Source organism: Hylobates moloch, unplaced genomic scaffold (assembly GCF_009828535.3).
Source record: "Hylobates moloch isolate HMO894 unplaced genomic scaffold, HMol_V3 SCAFFOLD_6, whole genome shotgun sequence".
NCBI lineage: Eukaryota > Metazoa > Chordata > Mammalia > Primates > Hylobatidae > Hylobates > Hylobates moloch.
The window spans coordinates 115,843,345-115,862,089 of NW_026652281.1; the positions used below are offsets into that span (position 1 = coordinate 115,843,345).

The 18,745-nt window shown below is 41.0% G+C and overlaps 1 protein-coding gene across 2 annotated transcripts in view; it reads left to right on the forward strand.

Annotated features, from left to right (window-relative positions):
- The window catches only part of CTNNA1 (catenin alpha 1), a 185,612-nt gene that overhangs the window by 18,719 nt on the left and 148,148 nt on the right, over positions 1–18,745 (forward strand). For both annotated transcript variants that reach the window (XM_032158017.2, XM_032158019.2), the window contains exons 2-3: positions 8,429–8,535; positions 9,684–9,879. In XM_032158017.2, the coding sequence (XP_032013908.1) occupies positions 8,431–8,535; positions 9,684–9,879 (301 nt within the window). In that variant the 5' untranslated portion in view covers positions 8,429–8,430. The remainder of the gene's footprint in view (positions 1–8,428; positions 8,536–9,683; positions 9,880–18,745) is intronic.

Genomic DNA, 18,745 nt, shown 5'->3' on the forward strand with positions numbered 1-18,745 from the left:
ATCAGCCTGCCATGTAGTGGCATGATCATGGCTCGCTGCAGCCTTGACCTCTTGGGTTCAAGTGATTCTCCCATCTCAGCCTCCTGAGTAGCTAGCTGGGACCACAGGTGTGCGCCACCGTGCCCAGCTAATTTTTTTTTTTTCTTTTTAAAAATTGTTTTTGTAGAGACGAGGTCTCTATGTTGCCCAGACTAGTCTTGAACTCCTGAGCTCAAGTGATCCTCCCACTTTGGCCTCCCAAAGTGCTGGGATAACAAGTCAGAGTGTGTCTTAATTATAAGTTACCTTGATGTTTTTGGCAGTTACCAGGAGATTTGAGAGTTGAGGTTCTGAAGGCTGTGTTAACTCTGCTAGATGGAGATGCAACCTGGCATACCTGTGACAGCACTGAGTATTCCACAGTCTTCTGTCTTGTGCAGTGTGACAGTTAACGTTGCTTCGGGTACTTTTAATTTCTAAATTTCCTGATTTGCATTTAAACGAACCATCCTAACATTTCATTAAGTTAACCTTGCTGTTAAAAAAAAAAATTGGCATTGAGTAGCATGGTTAAGATAGACTAAATCTGCCACAATATAATAATGAAAATTCAGGAGCAGACACATTTTAAGCATGATGTGGCCATTCTTTTCTACACTTGATCTTAGCCAAAAGGCCGAGAAGCGATGTGGCCATTCTTTTCTAAGTGAATGTTGAATATCTTTGGAGGAGGTACGTAGTTCTTTGCACAAATGAGGCAGTTTGCCAATTATCAGCCCCCTTGTTTCTGATAGAACTATGCTTTTATTTTCTCCTCATTGCTTCTCAATTTCTCTTTCTGTTGTAGATTGCTAGCCAAATGATTGCATCTCTGCCCCTTTCTGAATTTATAGCAAACTTTTGCTTTATAGCCAGGATTGCCATTTATAAGGTAATGAAGACCAAATAACTACAGTTTAACTGTTTATTTAGTTCCATTAAGCATGATCCCTCCTGGAAACACCTAAGATTGCTGTAATTCATTAAGGTTGGCTAGCTCTAGTAGGTTTTGTAATAGATCTTGCGAAGGAGTGCTCTGTAAGTTAATTGGAAAAGTAGAAACTGCCAAGAGTTTAAAAGTTATTTGTTTAGTTACTCTGAACAATACCATTAATTGTAGAGAACCAGAAGATATGACTAAGATTAAGGCAGGAGCTTTGTCTTGGGAGGCTTGTAAATATTTGCAAATTATGTTGCATAAATTCAGCTCAACTAATACTGTCTGGCCTGCATAAAGCTCCCAGCCAGCAACTTAAGGGATATAAAGAAACATAGGCATAGTTATCATCCTTACACTTAAAATATAGCTCTGAAGACCATATGCTAAACCTGAGAAAATTAAGTTTAATAAAACAATTCAGTGGCTGTTGAGTGACAACATAAATGAAAAGAGCACCAGAATTTCAGGACTAGAAGGATTTGGAGTATAGAATTCAACTTCTTTCATTTTATAGATGATAAAACCAAGGATCCAGAAAGGTGAAGTGACTTACCCAAAAGTCAGAGAATAAGTGACAGAGCTGGTTCCAGAAGCTGATGTTTCAAGTAGAACACGTTCTCTTTAGATTTTAAGATACTTTCATTTTTTGAAATCCTTTTAGGACTGGGACCACTAAAAACACGCCTTGGCTCTATAGCATTATTTCATGATGTTCGGCGTCATTCTTGGCAGGACCCTGCGTTCATGAAACTTACACTGTAATAATGGCATAAATAAGTAAACAGAAGACTATACGAGCTAAAATAAAATTAAGCAGGGTAGTAAGTAATGGAATTAGTAGGATACTTAGAGCGCCTTTCTGTCATGACAGCATTTGAACTGAAATCTGAAAGTTAGGAAAGAACTGGTCTTCTGAGGGAAGAGAGCATTCCAGGTAGAGGGAACACAGATGAGGCAGTGTCTTCGGGGACTTACAGAAAGAGAAGGCCAGTGTGACTAGAACAGGACAAGAAGTAAGTGATCAAGTGAAGGAAAAAACAAAAACAAGCTCCTTGGCACTTTTGATTAAAGGTGCTATACAGGGCAGTCTGCTTGCATTATGGTTATTGGAAGTCTTGAAAATACACTGAGTTCTCAATTTTCAAGTGTTAGTGTATTTTAAGTTTCTTAATGTAAGTGAGTGATTAGAGAGTCCTTTGCCTTAACTCCTTTAGAAGCAGGGTTAGGGAGGCTGAGTCTGGTGAATTATTATTATTATTATTTTAGACAGAGTCTCACTCTGTTGCCCAGGCTGGAGTGCAGTGGCAAGATCATGGCTATTGTAGCCTCCACCTTCTTTGGCTGAAGTGATCCTCCTGCCTCAGCCTCCTGAACAGCTGGGACTATGGGTGCACACCACTACACCTGGCTGATTGTTTTGTTTTTGTTTTGTTTCTGAGACAAAGTCTCACTCTGTCGCCCTGGCTGGAGTGCAGTGGTGTGATCTCATCTCACTGCAATCTCTGCCTCTTGGGTTCAGGCGATTCTCGTGCCTCAGCCTCCCGAGTAGCTGGGATCACAGGCCTGTGCCACCATGCCCGGCTAATTTTGTATTTTTAGTAGAGACAGGGTTTCACCGTGTTGGCCAGGCTGGTCTTGAGATCCCGACCTCAGGTGATCTGCCTACCTCAGCCTACCAAAGTGCTGGGATTTCAGGCATGAGCTACCACGCCTGGCCTGTTTTTTTATTTTTAAATTATTTGTAGAGACGAGGTCTTGCTATGTTACGCAGGCTGGTCTTGAACTCCAGGGCTCAAGCGATTTTCCCATCATGGCCTCCCAAAGTGCTGGAATTACAGGTAGGAGCCACCACACCTGGCTTTTTTTCTAATATTAAATAATTTATTTTTGCACAGTAAGACTTCTTGGAAGTTCTCACTAACACTAAAGTTGGGAGATTCCATGTAAAAATCTGCATCCCTGGCCTCTCTTGAAAAGTCAGGTGGTCTGGAAACCCTGGATTCATGTAGTGAAGATTGCCTGGAGTCGATGAACAAGTGGGCACAAGCTTTCTGATTTTGAAGTCCTGGCTCCTCCTAGTGGTCCCTATCCCCAGCCTGGAGAGGTCAGGTGTCATTTGCAATTCATTATTGTGCTGTTGTGCGTATTGTGCTGTTGTGCCACCTTTTTTTTTTTTGAGACGGAGTCTCACTCTGTCACCTAGGCTGGAGTGCAGTGGCGCGGTCTCGGCTCACTGCAAGCTCCACCTCCCGGGTTCACGCCATTCTCCTGCCTCAGCCTCCCAAGTAGCTGGGACTACAGGCGCCCACCGCCGCTCCCAGCTAATTTTTTGTATTTTCAGTAGAGACGGGATTTCACCGTGGTCTCGATGTCCTGACCTCATGATCCGCCCTCCTTGGCCTCCCAAAGTGCTGGGATTACAGGCGTGTGAGCCACCGCGCCCGGCCTGGGTCACGTTTTTTAAGTTAAGAAGTAAGTGAAGTTATTTGTACTCCAGAGTGTCAAAATTAGGAAAACAAAAGACCAAGAATGTTTTTTATTCAAGAAAAAAAAATGAAAGTTTTTTTTGAGAAAGTGAAATAGTTATATGTTGTACTTGTTTAATAGTTAAACACAAATGTGACCACATATACCTAAATGTCTGCTTCCAGCTAGCTTCACTTAAGTTTCCTCTTGGTTCTCTCCCTTTACAACCCTGGAAGGTTCTGTGTTTTGTTTGTGTTAATGCAGTATCTCTGGAATGCTAGGATATGTAGGATCCATAGGGCAAATAGTTCTTCTGAAATGTCTTATCTGTGACATTTGATGACACATTTGCTTGAGCTGTCATCAAACCTTTAGCAATCTAGAGCATTCCATTTCCTAAGGTTTACTGACTTGGGTTGATCAGTTGAGTGGACAAATAACCTTTAAAAACCAAAGTGTAGGCCTGACATTACATGAATGTAGACAGCAAATTAATCTACCTTCAATGAAACAGATGACTGGGACACAGGCATTCTGTTACCAGATTAGGCAAATGCAGGTTCCTTTTGGCACCCCTATGTCTAGTGATTCTAGATTTGATGACAGTATAATGATGAAAATTCAGAAATTTAACATTGATACAATGCTACTATTTAATTCAGTACCCATAGTCAAATTTTGTTAATTGTCTCAATTTTTTTCCCTTTCTCAACACAATTTCAGTCCAGAATCACTGTGTTTAAGTCTCTTTAGCCTCCTTTAATCTGGAAATTTTTTTTTTGAGACGGAGTCTTGCTCTGTCACCCAGACTGGAGTGCAGTGGTGTGATCTCGGCTCACTGCAACCTCCACCTCCCGGGTTCATGCCATTCTCCTGCCTCAGCCTTCCAAGTAGCTGGGACTACAGGCGCCCACCACCATGTCCGGCTAATTTTTCTTTTGTATTTTTAGTAGAGATGGGGTTTCACCGTGCTAGGCAGGATGGTCTTGATCTCCTGACCTCATGATCCGCCCGCCTTGGCCTTCCAAAGTGCTGGGATTATAGGCGTGAGCCACCGTGCCCGGCCTCTGGAAATGTTTCTTAATCTATTTTTTTTTTTTTTTAAACAGAGTCTTGCTCTGTGGCCCAGGCTGGAGTGCAGTGGCACCATCTGCGCTCACTGCAAGTTCTGCCCCCCACAGGTTCATGCCATTCTCCTGCTTCAGCCTCCCGAGTAGCTGGGACTACAGGCGACTGCCACCATGCCCGGCTAATTTTTTTGTATTTTTAGTAGAGACGTGGTTTCACAGTGTTCGCCAGGATGGTTTTGATCTCCTGAAGTTGTGATCCTCCCGCCTCGGCCTCCCAAAGTGCTGGGATTACAGACGTGAGCCACGGTGCCCGGCTGCTTTGACATTTTTCAAGACTACAGCCAGTTATTTTGTAGACCGTCTCACCCTTTGAATTTGATGTTTCCTCATGACTAGTTGAGGTTATGTAATTTTCAGGTGAAATAACACAGAGGTGATGTTGTATTCTTCTCAGCGCATCGTGTTAGGAGGTACATGGTGTGGGTTTGTGCCCTTATTAGGGATGTTAATTTTGATTACTTGGTTAAGGTGGCATCTCAGGTTTCTGGACTGTGAAGTTACTATTTCCCCCATTTGTCATAAATAAATAATCTTTTGGGAGTTACTATGACCCTAGATCACACTACTGAGAAACTGAATGCTAATCTACTTGGTTAGCATTCTTTGATTCTTGCCTGAAGCAATTAATATTATGGTTCCTGAATGCTGATTTTTCTAAATACATTATTCTTTCTACATTTATTAGTTTGTTTCCTATTGTTTGGAAGAACTTTTCCTTCTTTATTCATATTAGCATGGACTCACGCATTATTCAATGGATCATACTTTGTTTTATCTAATCTCCACTAAAGCTCTCTGAAGAAGGCAGTGGTTGGTAGTCTTTTATGAGGGATCTAGTTCAAAGTTATGTTTTTTTTTTTGGGGGGGGATGGAATCTTTCTCTGTTGCCTAGGCTGGTGTGCAGTGGCATGATCTCGGCTCATAGCAACCTCTGCCTCCGAGGTTCCAGTGATTCTCCTGGCTCAGCCTCCTGAGTAGCTGAGATCACAGGCACCCCCCACCACGCCTGGCTAATTTTTGTATTTTTAGTAGAGATAGGGTTTCACCACATTGGCCAGGCTGGTCTCGAACTCCTGACCTCAGGTGATCCACCCACCTTGGCCTCCCTAAGTGCTGGGATTACAAGCATGAACCACCACGCCCGGCCAGTTTTCACTCAGTGGTTTTGACATTCATTGCTAATCCTTGGCTGGATCAGTTATTACCAGTGGGGGTTGCAAGATGTTCATTTTCTAATTCTATTCTAGATTCATGGTAAAGAAATTCCCTCCCCATACCCTTTCTTTTGAGGATCCCTATGGTCTTAAAGATATTTATTTAATTAGTTATAGACAGTTATAGTCATTATTCTCTTTGATAGTTGTCCTAAATTTGGCTGGTGGGAGCCCTTGCTTCCTGTGTCTTTTGATATGATCGTGTTAGTCTTGTCCCCTTTCCGCACAATACAGTGCTTCAGACCTGGAACCTTGGTTTCTATTAATGGGAAATGGTCCCTTTTTTAAAAGAAAATAAGTGGAGATGGGGTCTCTCTATGTGGCCCAGGCTGGTTTCAAACTCCTGGGCTTAAGTGATCCTCCTGCCTTGGCCTCCCAAAGTGCTGGTATCATAGGCATGAACCACCATGCACATGGTATTTAATAGAAATAAATACTTGGGCACTGATAACACTGGTTTTTTGTTTTTGTTTTTTTTGAGACAAAAGCTTGCTCTATTGCCCAGGCTGGAGAGCAGTGGTGCGATCTTGGCTCACTGCAACCTCCACCTCCCAGGTTCAAGTGGTTTTCCTGCCTCAGCCTCCTTAGTAGCTGGGATTACGGGTGTGTGCCACCACACTGGACTAATTTTTGTAGTTTTAATAGAGACGGGGTTTCACTATGTTGGCCGGGCTGGTGGTTTTGTTTTTTAATTTGCCAACATTGTTTTTAAGAGTAGCATTGTAGCCCATTGTGTCATTGTTACATATTTTATTGAGTGATCTGTTGTTTGAAATTTAGGTAATTTATAACTTTTAATGTTTATATAAAGTGGTGTTGTGAACATCATTGTATCCAAGTTTTCACATGTTCCTTAACTTTAGAATAAGATTTTAGCAGTAGATTTTCTGGGTCATACGAATGCACTTTTTAAAGATTTTATTTTATTTATTTATTTTATTTTTTATTTTTTTGAGACGGAGTCTTGCTCTTTCGCTCAGGCTGGACTGCAGTGGCACTATCTATGCTCACTGCAAGCTCTGCCTCTTGGGTTCACGCCATTCTCCTGCCTCAGCCTCCCGAGTAGCTGGGACTACAGGCGCCCGCCACCGCGCCTGGCTAATTTTTTTTTGTATTTTTAGTAGAGACAGGGTTTCACCGTGTTAGGCAGGATGGTCTCAATCTCCTGACCTCATGATCCGCCCGCCTCAGCCTCCCAAAGTGTTGGGATTACAGGCGTGAGCCACTGCGCCCGGCCAAGATTTTATTTTAAAAATTTTTATTATTATTATTATTTTTTGAGGTGGAGTTTTTTTCTTGTTGCCCAGGCTGGAGTGCAATGGCGCGATCTCGGCTCACTGCAGCCTCTGCCTCCCGGGTTCAAGCGGTTCTCCTGCCTCAGCCTCCCGAGTAGCTGGGATTACAGGCGTGCACCACCAGGCTGGCTAATTTTGTATTTTTAGTAGAGGCAGGGTTTATCCGTGTTGGTCAGGCTGTTGTCGGACTCCCGACCTCAAGCGATCTGCCCGCCTTGGCTTCCCAAAGTGCTGGGATTACAGGAGTGAGCTACCACGCGCAGCCTTTAAGCTTTTAAATGTCTACTAGCAGTTTGTTGTCTAGAAAGTTTATATTAGCGTTTACCTCAACTTCATGCCTTTTCTTTTTTTCTTTAATAATTGAAGGCACTACTTTTAGAAGAAAAGACTAACTGCTTGTTATTTTCGTTGATGTTTTCTCCCTATTCTTAAAGCCGCTGTCTGACAGAAGTTTCCCTTGACACTGATACAGTGATACTTGACTAAGTGTGATTTGAAATTTCTTCTGGGTATGAGTGATAATAGCTGTGAGTGCAGAGGGCAGCCGATTTAAACATCATGTTTTAATAGAATAAGACAAGTCCTTCTCTAGGAATCCATCAAAAAATGAAGTGAGGCATACCTTTTAGATACTACTATACCATAAATGTTGTGGAGTAGGAAAAATCGGGATCTTCTGTATTCGTTTTTGAAGCAGTGTCTTTGAAAGTAGCTTTCGGCTGGGCGCGGTGGCTCACACCTATAATCCCAGCACTTTGGGAGGCCGAGGCAGGTGGATCATGAGGTCAGGAGACCAAGACCATCCTATCCTGGCTAACATGGTGAAACCCCATCTCTACTAAAAATGCAAAACAAGGGCTTGATGGCGGGCGCCTGTAGTCACAGCCACTTGGGAGGCTGAGGCCAGAGAATGGCGTGAACCCAGGAGGCGGAGTTTACAGTGAGCTGAGATCGCGCCACTGCCCTCCAGCCTGGGTGAAAGAGCGAGACTCTGTCTCAAAAAAAAAAAAAAAAAAAAGTAGCTTTCATTCACTGTAGCTTTTCATCTTGTTTCTAAAGGTGGGGCAGATAAAGTGAGTAGGAACTGAGGTAGGAAGTCTTGGCACTAGAGAGGCCCAAAGGGAAACGTTCTGTGTGTTTGGGAATGCCCTCTTGTAGTACCCCTACTATTTGTAAGCCTGAAATCATTAAATATTAAGAGGTTGTAAGGTTTACTGGGTCTTCATGTGCAGGCTAGTTAGAGTTTTTTCATCTGTAGTGAATATAGCTTTCCTGATGCAAAAGTCTCAAAGTAAGAGAAGATTTGTTACATATTTCATGTTTGGGTTTGATGTTAGCCTGACTGACTTTTTGTTTCTTATTTAGAAATGACTGCTGTCCACGCAGGCAACATAAACTTCAAGTGGGATCCCAAAAGTCTAGAGATCAGGACTCTGGCAGTTGAGAGACTGTTGGAGCCTCTTGTTACACAGGTAAGAATCTGAAAACACAAATACATTGAAACATGGTTCTATAGCACAGACCTGGGTAACAACCATAAGAGCAAGGTTATTTAGTTCAAAGCCTTAATTCCAGTACTTGAGTTTAGGTGACAGTTCTTAGATGATTTAAATATTGATGCATGGGTTTAGTTAACCCTTGAGAACGCTGCTGCTGTCGTTTTCTTCAGTCTTATTGCTAGTAACTGGGGTCCGTGGTATGTGGTGCAACTTTGCAAATGTTTGTGCTTTGCAGATACTTCACCTTTCTTTAGAGGGGAAACCCAAGAAAGGTGGGATCTGGATCCTTGATTGTTAAGGTCTCGCACTCTGCTTAACACACCTTTCACTGTGTGGGATTAATTAGCAGGTAATTCAACTTGAGGGTTTAGGTTTGGTATATTATGTTACAAATGTCACAGTGTTAGGGTAGTTCATAAACTGTTAGCAACTAGCTGTGTACTTTAGTGTTTTGCAATAGTGTGTCTATTGTTTGTATGTGAGAGATTCAGAGAGAGAGAGAGAAAATGAGTCTTGTTTGGCAAATTTACACTATAACATATCTTAATCATCTTTAACCTACAGATCATCTGGTATTATGTGAATTAATGATGATAATGTTCTAGGACATAAAGCATCATCACTGTAGGCTTCTTTGGGCAATCATTCCTTTATTAGGGGCCTTTACTAATTAATTGCTGAGATTTGTGTGAATAAACTGTGAAAAGACTTCAGAAGCAAATTACCTTAAAACGTTTTGCAAAGTTTGAAAACAGTGGCAGTGTGATCTCCAGATAAAGCTAAGTTCATTGTTAACCTCTTTCTGGAATATCTTGGTGACATATAGTAGAGACATCTAACTTGTCTCTAATCATTTTTTAATTTGTAAAATCAAACTAAAAACCTAATGATCATATTTGAGAAATTAAAATGTGTTAAATAATTCTATACACATTGAGAAAGCTGAATTATTTTGGAAATTAAATATAGCATCATTGCTGTATATCTTAAATATGGGGAATTGTATGTTAATGCTCAGTGGAATCTCGTGGTTTTTTTAAAGAATAACTTAATCTTGCTGTCTTTAAAGATATTAGTCATTTTAATTGACTCCAGTTTAATGTTAAAAATGAAACTTTTAGGTTACAACCCTGGTAAACACCAATAGTAAGGGGCCCTCTAATAAGAAGAGAGGTCGTTCTAAGAAGGCCCATGTTTTGGCTGCATCTGTTGAACAAGCAACTGAGAATTTCTTGGAGAAGGGGGATAAAATTGCGAAGGAGAGCCAGTTTCTCAAGGAGGAGCTTGTGGCTGCTGTAGAAGATGTTCGAAAACAAGGTAGGTCATTACTGCTTTTTAGGTAAAGAGAGACAGGCCTTTCTAGAAAATCAGTGTTTTAAGATTTTTTTTGTGGTCAGTATTCTCATTCTTATGCTTGCCAATTGCTCAGTAACTTACTTAGTTATTGGAGATGTGTTAAGTTGGATTGGCTCATATTTTAATTCTCATTCTTAAGCTTGCCAGTTGCTCAGTAACTTACTTAGTTATTGGAGATGTATTAAGTTGGACTGGCTCATTTTAATCATGAGAGATGCTTGCAGAGGGACATCTGGAGAATCTGAATCTACTTCTCTTGGGTATTTCAAATAATAGTTAAGTCTTAGAAATGTTATAACACAATTTGATAGGAAACAAATGGGACAGAAGTTTACTTTTCATCCTATGTAATACTTCTTTTTAGTTCATGCTGAAGAGATGGGTGTGATAAAATGGAAAAATATCTACCTACTCTGAAAATACTCTAGAAATTGTCCTATTGTGTCAGAATAGTATGTTAAATCAGCCATGCATATTTGCACTGGTTGGAGCTTGACATAAATAAATCTGGGCATAAAGGAATCATGTTTTGGGAAACTCAGAATTGATAAAAAGTAAAATGGTAATCCACAGTTTAGCAATAATTAATGCTAGAAAGATTGTCCTTATTATGTTACAAATGTGGAAGGAAGACTTTAAATATGGAAGATAAACTTCTTGAAACCTGCAGTTTTCATTTTTAGTAGAGATGGGGTTTCAGTAGTTGCCCACAGGCTGGTCTCAAACTCCCAAGCTCAAACAATCTGCCTGCCTCGGCCTACCAAAGTGCTGGGATTGCAGGCATGAGCCACAGCGCCCGGCCTTGAAATCTGTAGTTGTGTGTTAGGTTTCTTTTCCAGTCGGAGAATTTCAACAGTGATGTAGGTTTTTTTGGTTATTGGATATCAGCTAAGGTAAATGGAGCCCTGCTATTTACAGGTGCTTTACTAGCCCTTGGGAGAACTTCATAGATTTTCCGTGCCTGATGGTAGATTGCGTAGTCCAGAGTCTTATGTCAGATTCATCCCTGTGGCAGTACCCAAAAATGGGCAGTGCCTTAGGTGGAGATGACATCTCCAATTGTTTTCTAATTTGTGAACAAATAACCCTAAGTGGTAAATATTTTTTTCAGTTTTCAGGCTGAAGATATTCCTAATACTGAAAATGATGAAATTATTAGAATTCCACAGTACTAATTAGGCAGGTATGTTAGTTTCCTACGGCTTCTATAACATAAATTATTACAAGCTTGGTGGCTTAGAATAATAGAAATTTATTCTCTCATCATTCTGAAGGCCAGAAATCTGAAATTAAGGTGTTGGCAGGCTTGATTCCTTGTTGGGACTTAGGAAGAATCTGTGCATGCCTCTTTGCTAGCTTCTTCTGGTTGCCAGCAATCCTTAGCATTCCTTGGCTTGTAGACACATTACTCCAGTCTCTGCCTTTGTTATCGTATACTTTTCTTTTTTTGCGTCTCTGTGTCCAAATTTCCCTCTTCTTATAAGGACATCAAGCATTGAATTAGGGCCCACCTTAATCCAGTGTAACCTCATCATAACTTGATATCATATGCAAAGACCCTGTTTCCAAATAAAGTTACATTCACAGGTTCCAGGTGGACATGAATTTTTGGGTGATGCTATTCAACCCAGTACAGTGGGTTTTGAATGAATTTATTTTAAAGTAGTTTAATAGTCCAGTTCAGGACAGTTTTTCAGCTTGCTGTTGAGGAAATCAGGCTATTACTTAATTGTATTCTGTGGTACATTCTCCTCCCCAGCCCTTCTTGTCTTCTATAACGAAACTCACAATTATATTAACAGACGAGTTTGGGCAAGTGTTTGCTGGGTCTAGTGACTGACGTTTCTTTTCTTTTCTTTCTTTTTTTGAGTTGGAGTCTTGCTCTGTCACCCAGGCTGGGATGCAGTGGTGCGATCCTGGCTCACTACAAACTCCACCTCCTGGGTTCAAGCGATTCTCCTGCCTCAGCTTCCCAAGTAGCTGGGATTACAGGCATATGCCACCACACCCAGCTAATTTTTGTATTTTTAGTATAGTATATTCGCCCTGTTGGCAGGCTCGTCTCGAGCTCCTGACCTCAAGTGATCTGCTCGCCTTGGCCTCCCGAAGTGTTGGGATTACAGGCGTGAGCCACTGCGCCTGGCCACATTTATTTTCAAAGTGCATTTAATTGTTGTAGGTAATTTTAAATTTGACTTTATATGTTTCTTATTTCAGAAGTTTCTCCAATGCAAATATGTAGCAATCATGGTATAATATACATTCCTTGCTCCCCAAAACCCCCACAATTTTGAATGCATATCTGAATTTCTCTTGTTATTTTTGTTTGTATATGATAATCTTTTATGTGGTTCTGAATCATAAGGACCTTTCTGTCCTAGTCCAGTTTTGCAATTATTTATTATCATGACCTGTCCACCATAATTTGCCTTCTCTTTGGAAAAAAAGAGCCAAAACCAAAATATAACTTCCTCCCATCATCATTATTGCATCAGATATGAAAAGCTGAAATGCCTTACTTTTTTCTCTTGGCTTACTTTTTTCTTTGGAGAATCTTAACAAATGGCGATAAGATCTCTTTTCTGTCATAAATAGAACAAAATACGCATTACAAAAATATGAAGCACAGATTGCTTAATCAACTGAGACTTGTTGCGTATGTCGTTGAAGCCATTTACTCACCGTTTGAAACCCTGTAGTGGTGTTAATAGGTCTGCAGATTCTTTGGACACCCCTCCCTTAAAAAAAATAGAGCCTAACCCTTGAACATGGGTTGAACGTAGTAATTTTTTTTTTTTTTTTTTTTTTTTTTTTGAGACGGAGTCTCGCTCTGTCGCCCAGGCTGGAGTGCAGTGGTGCAATCTTGGCTCACTGCAAGCTCTGCCTCCCGGGTTCACGCCATTCTCCTGCCTCAGCCTCCGGAGTAGCTGGGACTACAGCCGCCCACCACCACGCCCGGCTAATTTTTTTGTATTTTTAGTAGAGACGGTGTTTCACCATTTTAGCCAGGATGGTCTCGATCTCCTGACCTCGTGATCTGCCCGCCTTGGCCTCCCAAAGTGCTGGGATTACAGGCATGAGCCACCGTGCCTGGCCCTGAATTTAGTAATTTCTACAATGACTAGAATGTGGTAGAAGTCGTACTATTTACTTTGGGAGCAAAGTTATAAAAATGGGGCCGTATCCACTCCACTTTTTCTCATGGATTATTCTCTGCGGGGGAAGCTGGCTGCTATGTCATGAGTGCACTCAGGAGGTTCTATGGAGAAGAACTGAAGTCTTCAGCCATCAGTCAGCACACATTTGTCAGGCATGTGAGTGAACCACCTAGGAAGCAGATCCTCCACCTCTAGTCAAGTTTCAGACAACATCAGTCCTGACCAACCCCAAATCCCTGACCCATAGAAAACTCTGGGAGTTAATAATTGTTTTAAGCTGCCACCACTTGGAATTTCTTAGGCAGCAAAAGAAAATTTATACAAACACTTTGCCCTGCCCTGGCTTCAGTGGTCCTGAGCATTTACGTGAAACCCTGACCTAACTGTTCTGAATTTTTCTGATAGATAAAAATAACACCATCCACTGAAACACTTAATGTTTGAAGGATTTTTAAGATGTCTTTGTTCTGAATCAGTGTTGACGTTGTTTAGGATGGGGGTTGGCAAATTTCTTCCAGAAGGCCAGGTAGTAAGTATTTTTGGCTTTTCTGATCATAAGGGCTCTGGGCTGGGCGAGGTAGCTCACGCCTGTAATCCCAGCACTTTGGGAGGCCCAGGTGGGCGGATCACGAGGTCAGGAGATTAAAACTACCCTGGCTAACACAGTGAAACCCCGTCTCTACTAAAAATACAAAAAATTAGCCGGGCTTGGTGGTGGGCGCCTGTAGACCCAGCTACTCAAGAGGCTGACGCAGGAGAATGGCGTGAACCCAGGAGGCGGAGCTGGCAGTGAGCCGAGACCGTGCCACTGCACTCCAGCCTGGGCGACAGAGCGAGACTCCGTCTCCAAAAAAAAAAAAACAGGTCTCTGTTGAAACGATTAATATTCAGCTCTGCTGTTGTATTGGGAAGCAGCTATAGACAAGATAAAAAGAAATGGGCACGGGGGCATGGCTCTGTTCTAATAAAATTTAGAAAAATTACAGGCCGTAGTTTGCTAACCCTGATCTAGGGTTTTCCCAGGCTGTTAAAGATATGAGCTTACTGTCTTCAAAAAGGTAGTTATTTATGTGTTTATTTATTGCACTTTAGAGCCAAAAATTAGACCTTCTGTATCTTTGGGTTTGTACATGTCCATTGCTTCCCGTGCAATCATAATAACCAGAAATTGGAATGTACACAGTTTTTGATGTGTAACTTTCTTTTTGTGTTAGACCCTGATTACATGAATAATGAATATGCACATTTGTGAGTATACTAAAGTTTCACCATAGTGCTCTAAGTGATGTTAAAAAAAATTCATGTACATAAAAACTTAGGATCATTTGACTTCAAGGCTAATGAAATGGTCAGGTGAGCCATATGTGGTGGATAGGAGCCAGTCACCAATTGCATGGCTTCCAAATCTCTGTGATCTAGAAGTTTAATTGTACTACTAATCTGCTTAGTTTTTGAGTAGGTACCTTATGTAGGTGGAGGTGTACATATGTCTCTTAGATGTGCTCTTATTTTAGGATCCTGTTTACCTCCCATATCCCCCCCCCCATCCTGATTAGATCAGTCTTACCTTTGTACTTTTTCGTCTTAGTGCTTATCACAGTGGTAATTTAAATTGGTTGCCTTTTCCTCTCCACGCTCCAGCAGTGCAGGTTCTGTGCTGGTCTGGTGACCATTCTCTTTGTATCTAAGATAGCACCTGGCCCGTGATAGGCACTTAAATGTTTGAGTAAGATAATTGATTATTCTCCAAGAAGTACAGTAAGAGAAAATGCTCTTTTCTCAAAATTTAAAGTGTGTTTTCCTTTCCAGTGCCAAATGTAAATAGGTAGGGGTGGAGAATCTTGTGGTTTTTTTAAAAAATTGAGATATAATTTCACATACCATAAAAATCACCCATTTAAAGTGTATAATGCAGTGTTTTTTAGGGTATTCAGAGTTGTACAGCTATCACCATGATCTAATTCCAGAACATTTTTATCACCCCCCAAAAGAAACCTCATACCCATTAGCAGACATTCCCCATACATGTACATTTTAACAGTAGATAAAGAGTAGCAGCTGCCTTGTGGTACATAAATGTATTTTATGAATCCTTGAATAGGGCTCTGACCAGAAAAAGAAGGCTCTTAAGCCGGATAGGGGACTTTCAGGGGACAGAGATGAGAAGACCTAAATGAAGCTTCTTTGAAAAAGGACAGACATTATGAACAGAGGCCCATTAATGTTAAATTTGAAGTGGAGTGATGAACAGCTTCTTACTAGAACAGTGTTTTATAATCCATTAGCCACAATTTATACTTGGATCTCAAAGGCCAGGATCAGAGTCTTAACTGCTACTTCTGTGGCTTCTTCCCTATAGCCCATGGGCATTTCTGGGTCGGTGAAGGGGGAGAAGACCCAAAGAAAATGAAATCCACCTTTTTGTGTTCCTGCACTGCTTCTAATCATATTTTGCTCAGTAAAGGGGCTAAATAGATGATTCATGCCCTGAGCAACAGTAGATTTCCTGGGAAGAAGCTTGTGTCAGGGAAATGTGAGTGAGGAATGGGCTGGTTGATAGTGTGTGGTCCCTGAGCAGGAGGTGATATTCTAGCACATAGGAGGCTGTTTTTCCTGTTTTTTTTTCCCCCCTACAGCTTATAATGATACATGAATATGAAAAATAATTAATAGCATGAGTGGCAGAGGAATGGGAGGATAAGCATGGGATTGGGAAAGTTTAGTAAAGGTGTTTGAGCTTGCACTGGATCTTGAAAGGTAGAAAAAGGGAGCAGGAGGAAACTCATCCAGGTAAGAAAAATAGACTGTGCAAGATGGGCATGAGGAACAGTGAGGTCCCTGGCTGGAGGTGGGTGCTAGTCATGTTGAGCACTGCTGGCAGGAGAGGTTTTTGTTTTGTTTTGTTTTGTTTTTTGAGATGGAGTCTTGCTCTGTCATCCAGGCTGGAGTGCAGTGGTGGTATCTCAGCTCACTGCAACCTTCGCCTCCTGGGTTCAGGTGATTCTCCTGCCTCAGCCTCCCGAGTAGCTGGGACTACAGGCGTGTGCCACCACACCCGGCTAATTTTTGTATTTTTAGTAGAGATGGGGTTTCACCATATTGGCCAGGCTGGTCTCAAACTAGTGACCTCGTGATTCACCCACCTTGGCCTCCCGAAGTGTTAGGATTATAGGCATGAGCCACCACACCCGGCTGCAGGAGAGGTTTAATCTAGTTTGGAGCGTATTTAGAGGATGGCTTGGAATGCCATGTGGCATTACATGGTTCAGGTCCCATATGCTTGAATATATCAAGTGACACAGGACTCACTTACTACCTCAAGGAGGAGCTCTTTCCAGTATTGGTTTGTGTTTATTTTAAAAGCTTTTTTTTCCCTTAGAAACTGAACTTTGTCTCTTTAATTTTCTTCCTGTTTTAAGAAGTTCCACCATCTGGGCAATACAAAATATGAGGAAAAGTGGAGTTTTTGCAGGGAGATTAGTGTTAGCTGTGTGCAGGAAGGGTTAAAGTGATTGGTAGACAGCCCAGAGGCAGGACCTAGAGTCTGGAGATGACCATAGTAGTGGGGAGTGAAATGGAGCTGTGCAGGAAGGGACTGCTATAACAGAATTGATGGAAAGAGAGAATTGGCTGATTGTCATGCATTGTTAACTGCCAGCAGGGCCTGTGCAAGTAGCTGATCTTTTCAGTTGTTAAAAGTAAGGGACCTGGTATGTGAAAAATTGTAGTAATTTATTTTCCTGTGACTTGAGTCATTTAGGATGGTGTTGAGGCAGTGTATGCTGTTAAGAACCTGTGTTCTTACAGGTGTAAAATGCTGCCTTTTAAAATGTTTGCATTATTTGCTTGTAATGGATGTCGAACCTTATTTTGTGTTTATTAACCACACATTAATGTTTATTAATACATCTGAAACATGGTGTTTGTGTGAGTTCCTAGGGCAGTGATAAGTATCGATAAACATTAGTGCTTCTTTCTCCGTTGATTTGTTGAAGCCCTGTTATTTTTCTTTTTAATTGGAATTCCACCAAGGTTTCAAAAATTGAGACATGGCTCATTGGGCTGGAGATGCTGATGTTTTAGATTTCTCTTTACTAATCTGATGGCATAGCAGAGGTTAAATTACCTTGGAATAGAAAATCAAGAAATGATTGTATGTGTCTGTAATTTTGGTTTTAATGGTAGGACAAGATTATGGTAGTGTGGGAAAAGGTGATTGAGTGCTGCTGAACAGAGCAAGGATTGATTGTAGCTAAGTCTAGTGACTTACTGCCTGCCATTTGGTTTGACCTTCATTTTGTGACGATCATACCACTAACCACAGCCAGTCACCTCTCATGTATGTGTTGTTATTCTCATGGCAAACACCATGAAAACCTCTGGGTAATTCACTGCAGCCTCTTCTTCAATGCTGAAAAAACATTTTATAGTGACAACTATACATCCTTTGTCCCCCAGATGGCCAGAAGGTGAAGATAGAGTAAGTTCTTTTACTAAATATTCCTGTCTATAAATAAAAAGCAGACATCTTAATGTTTGGCTTACAGTTTTTTCTCCTTTCATATCTATTTATGTTTAGACAGATTTGTCTTAAGATTTCTTTGAAATGTTTCCTTTAGGTTTTGGCTTTCAGGTCATTCCATTTCAGGCAAACTTTGATACTGTGAATGCATTTTCCTTGAGTAGGAGATCTCAACTTACTGAAAGCAGTCATTGTTGTTCAATACTAAATCTCAATCATTACATAAATCATCTTTTATGTAAAAAATGTCGGCCGGGTGCGGTGGCTCATGTCTGTAATCCCAGCACTTTGGGAGGCCGAGGCAGGCAGATCACGAGGTCAGGAGATCAAGACCCTCCTGGCCAACATGGTGAAACCCCATCTCTACTAAAATACAAAAAATTAGCCAGGCATGGTGGCACGTGCCTGTAGTGCCAGCTACTTGGGAGGCTGAGGCAGGGGAATTGCTTGAGCCCGGGAGGTGGAGGTTGCAGTGAGCTGAGATTGCACCACTGTGCTCCAGTCTGGAGACAGAGCGAGACTCCATCTCAAAAAAAAAAAAAAAAAAAAAGAAAAAGTCTTGTTAGTTTTAGAACAAGAAAGGAATATTGGAATATTTATTGTCTGCTAACACAATAGTTAAAATCTGTGAGTTTGCAAGCATCTGGGTAATCTTAGTACCTATAGTTGATTTGTGAGCATACTCTAATGGTACTTGTTTTCTCGGCTTTTTTTTTTTTTTTTTTTTTTTTAAGAGAGGCAATTACTGTTGTTTTAAATTTTTTTTTTTTTTTTTTAATTTTTATTATACTTTAAGTTCTAGGGTACATGTGCACAGCATGCAGGTTTGTTACATATGTATACATGTGCTGTGTTGATGTGCTGCACTCATTCTCAGCTTTTAAAAAATCTTTAAAGCATGTAATTACCCAGTCATATAAAACTGAGGGTCTCTTAGGGCATTGTTATAAAGAAAGGATGGAAAATGAGAGTTCTTAATTGATGTTAATGGAGAGACATTCTTTTATTTATCTCAGTAATTGTGTATAGCTGTGTAGTGAAGCTAAGGACATAGATGCCATCTTCCTTGGTACAGCTTGAATAATTTGTATATAGGGAGAAAAAAATATATACACACGTATGTGTATGTGTATATATACATAGTTCA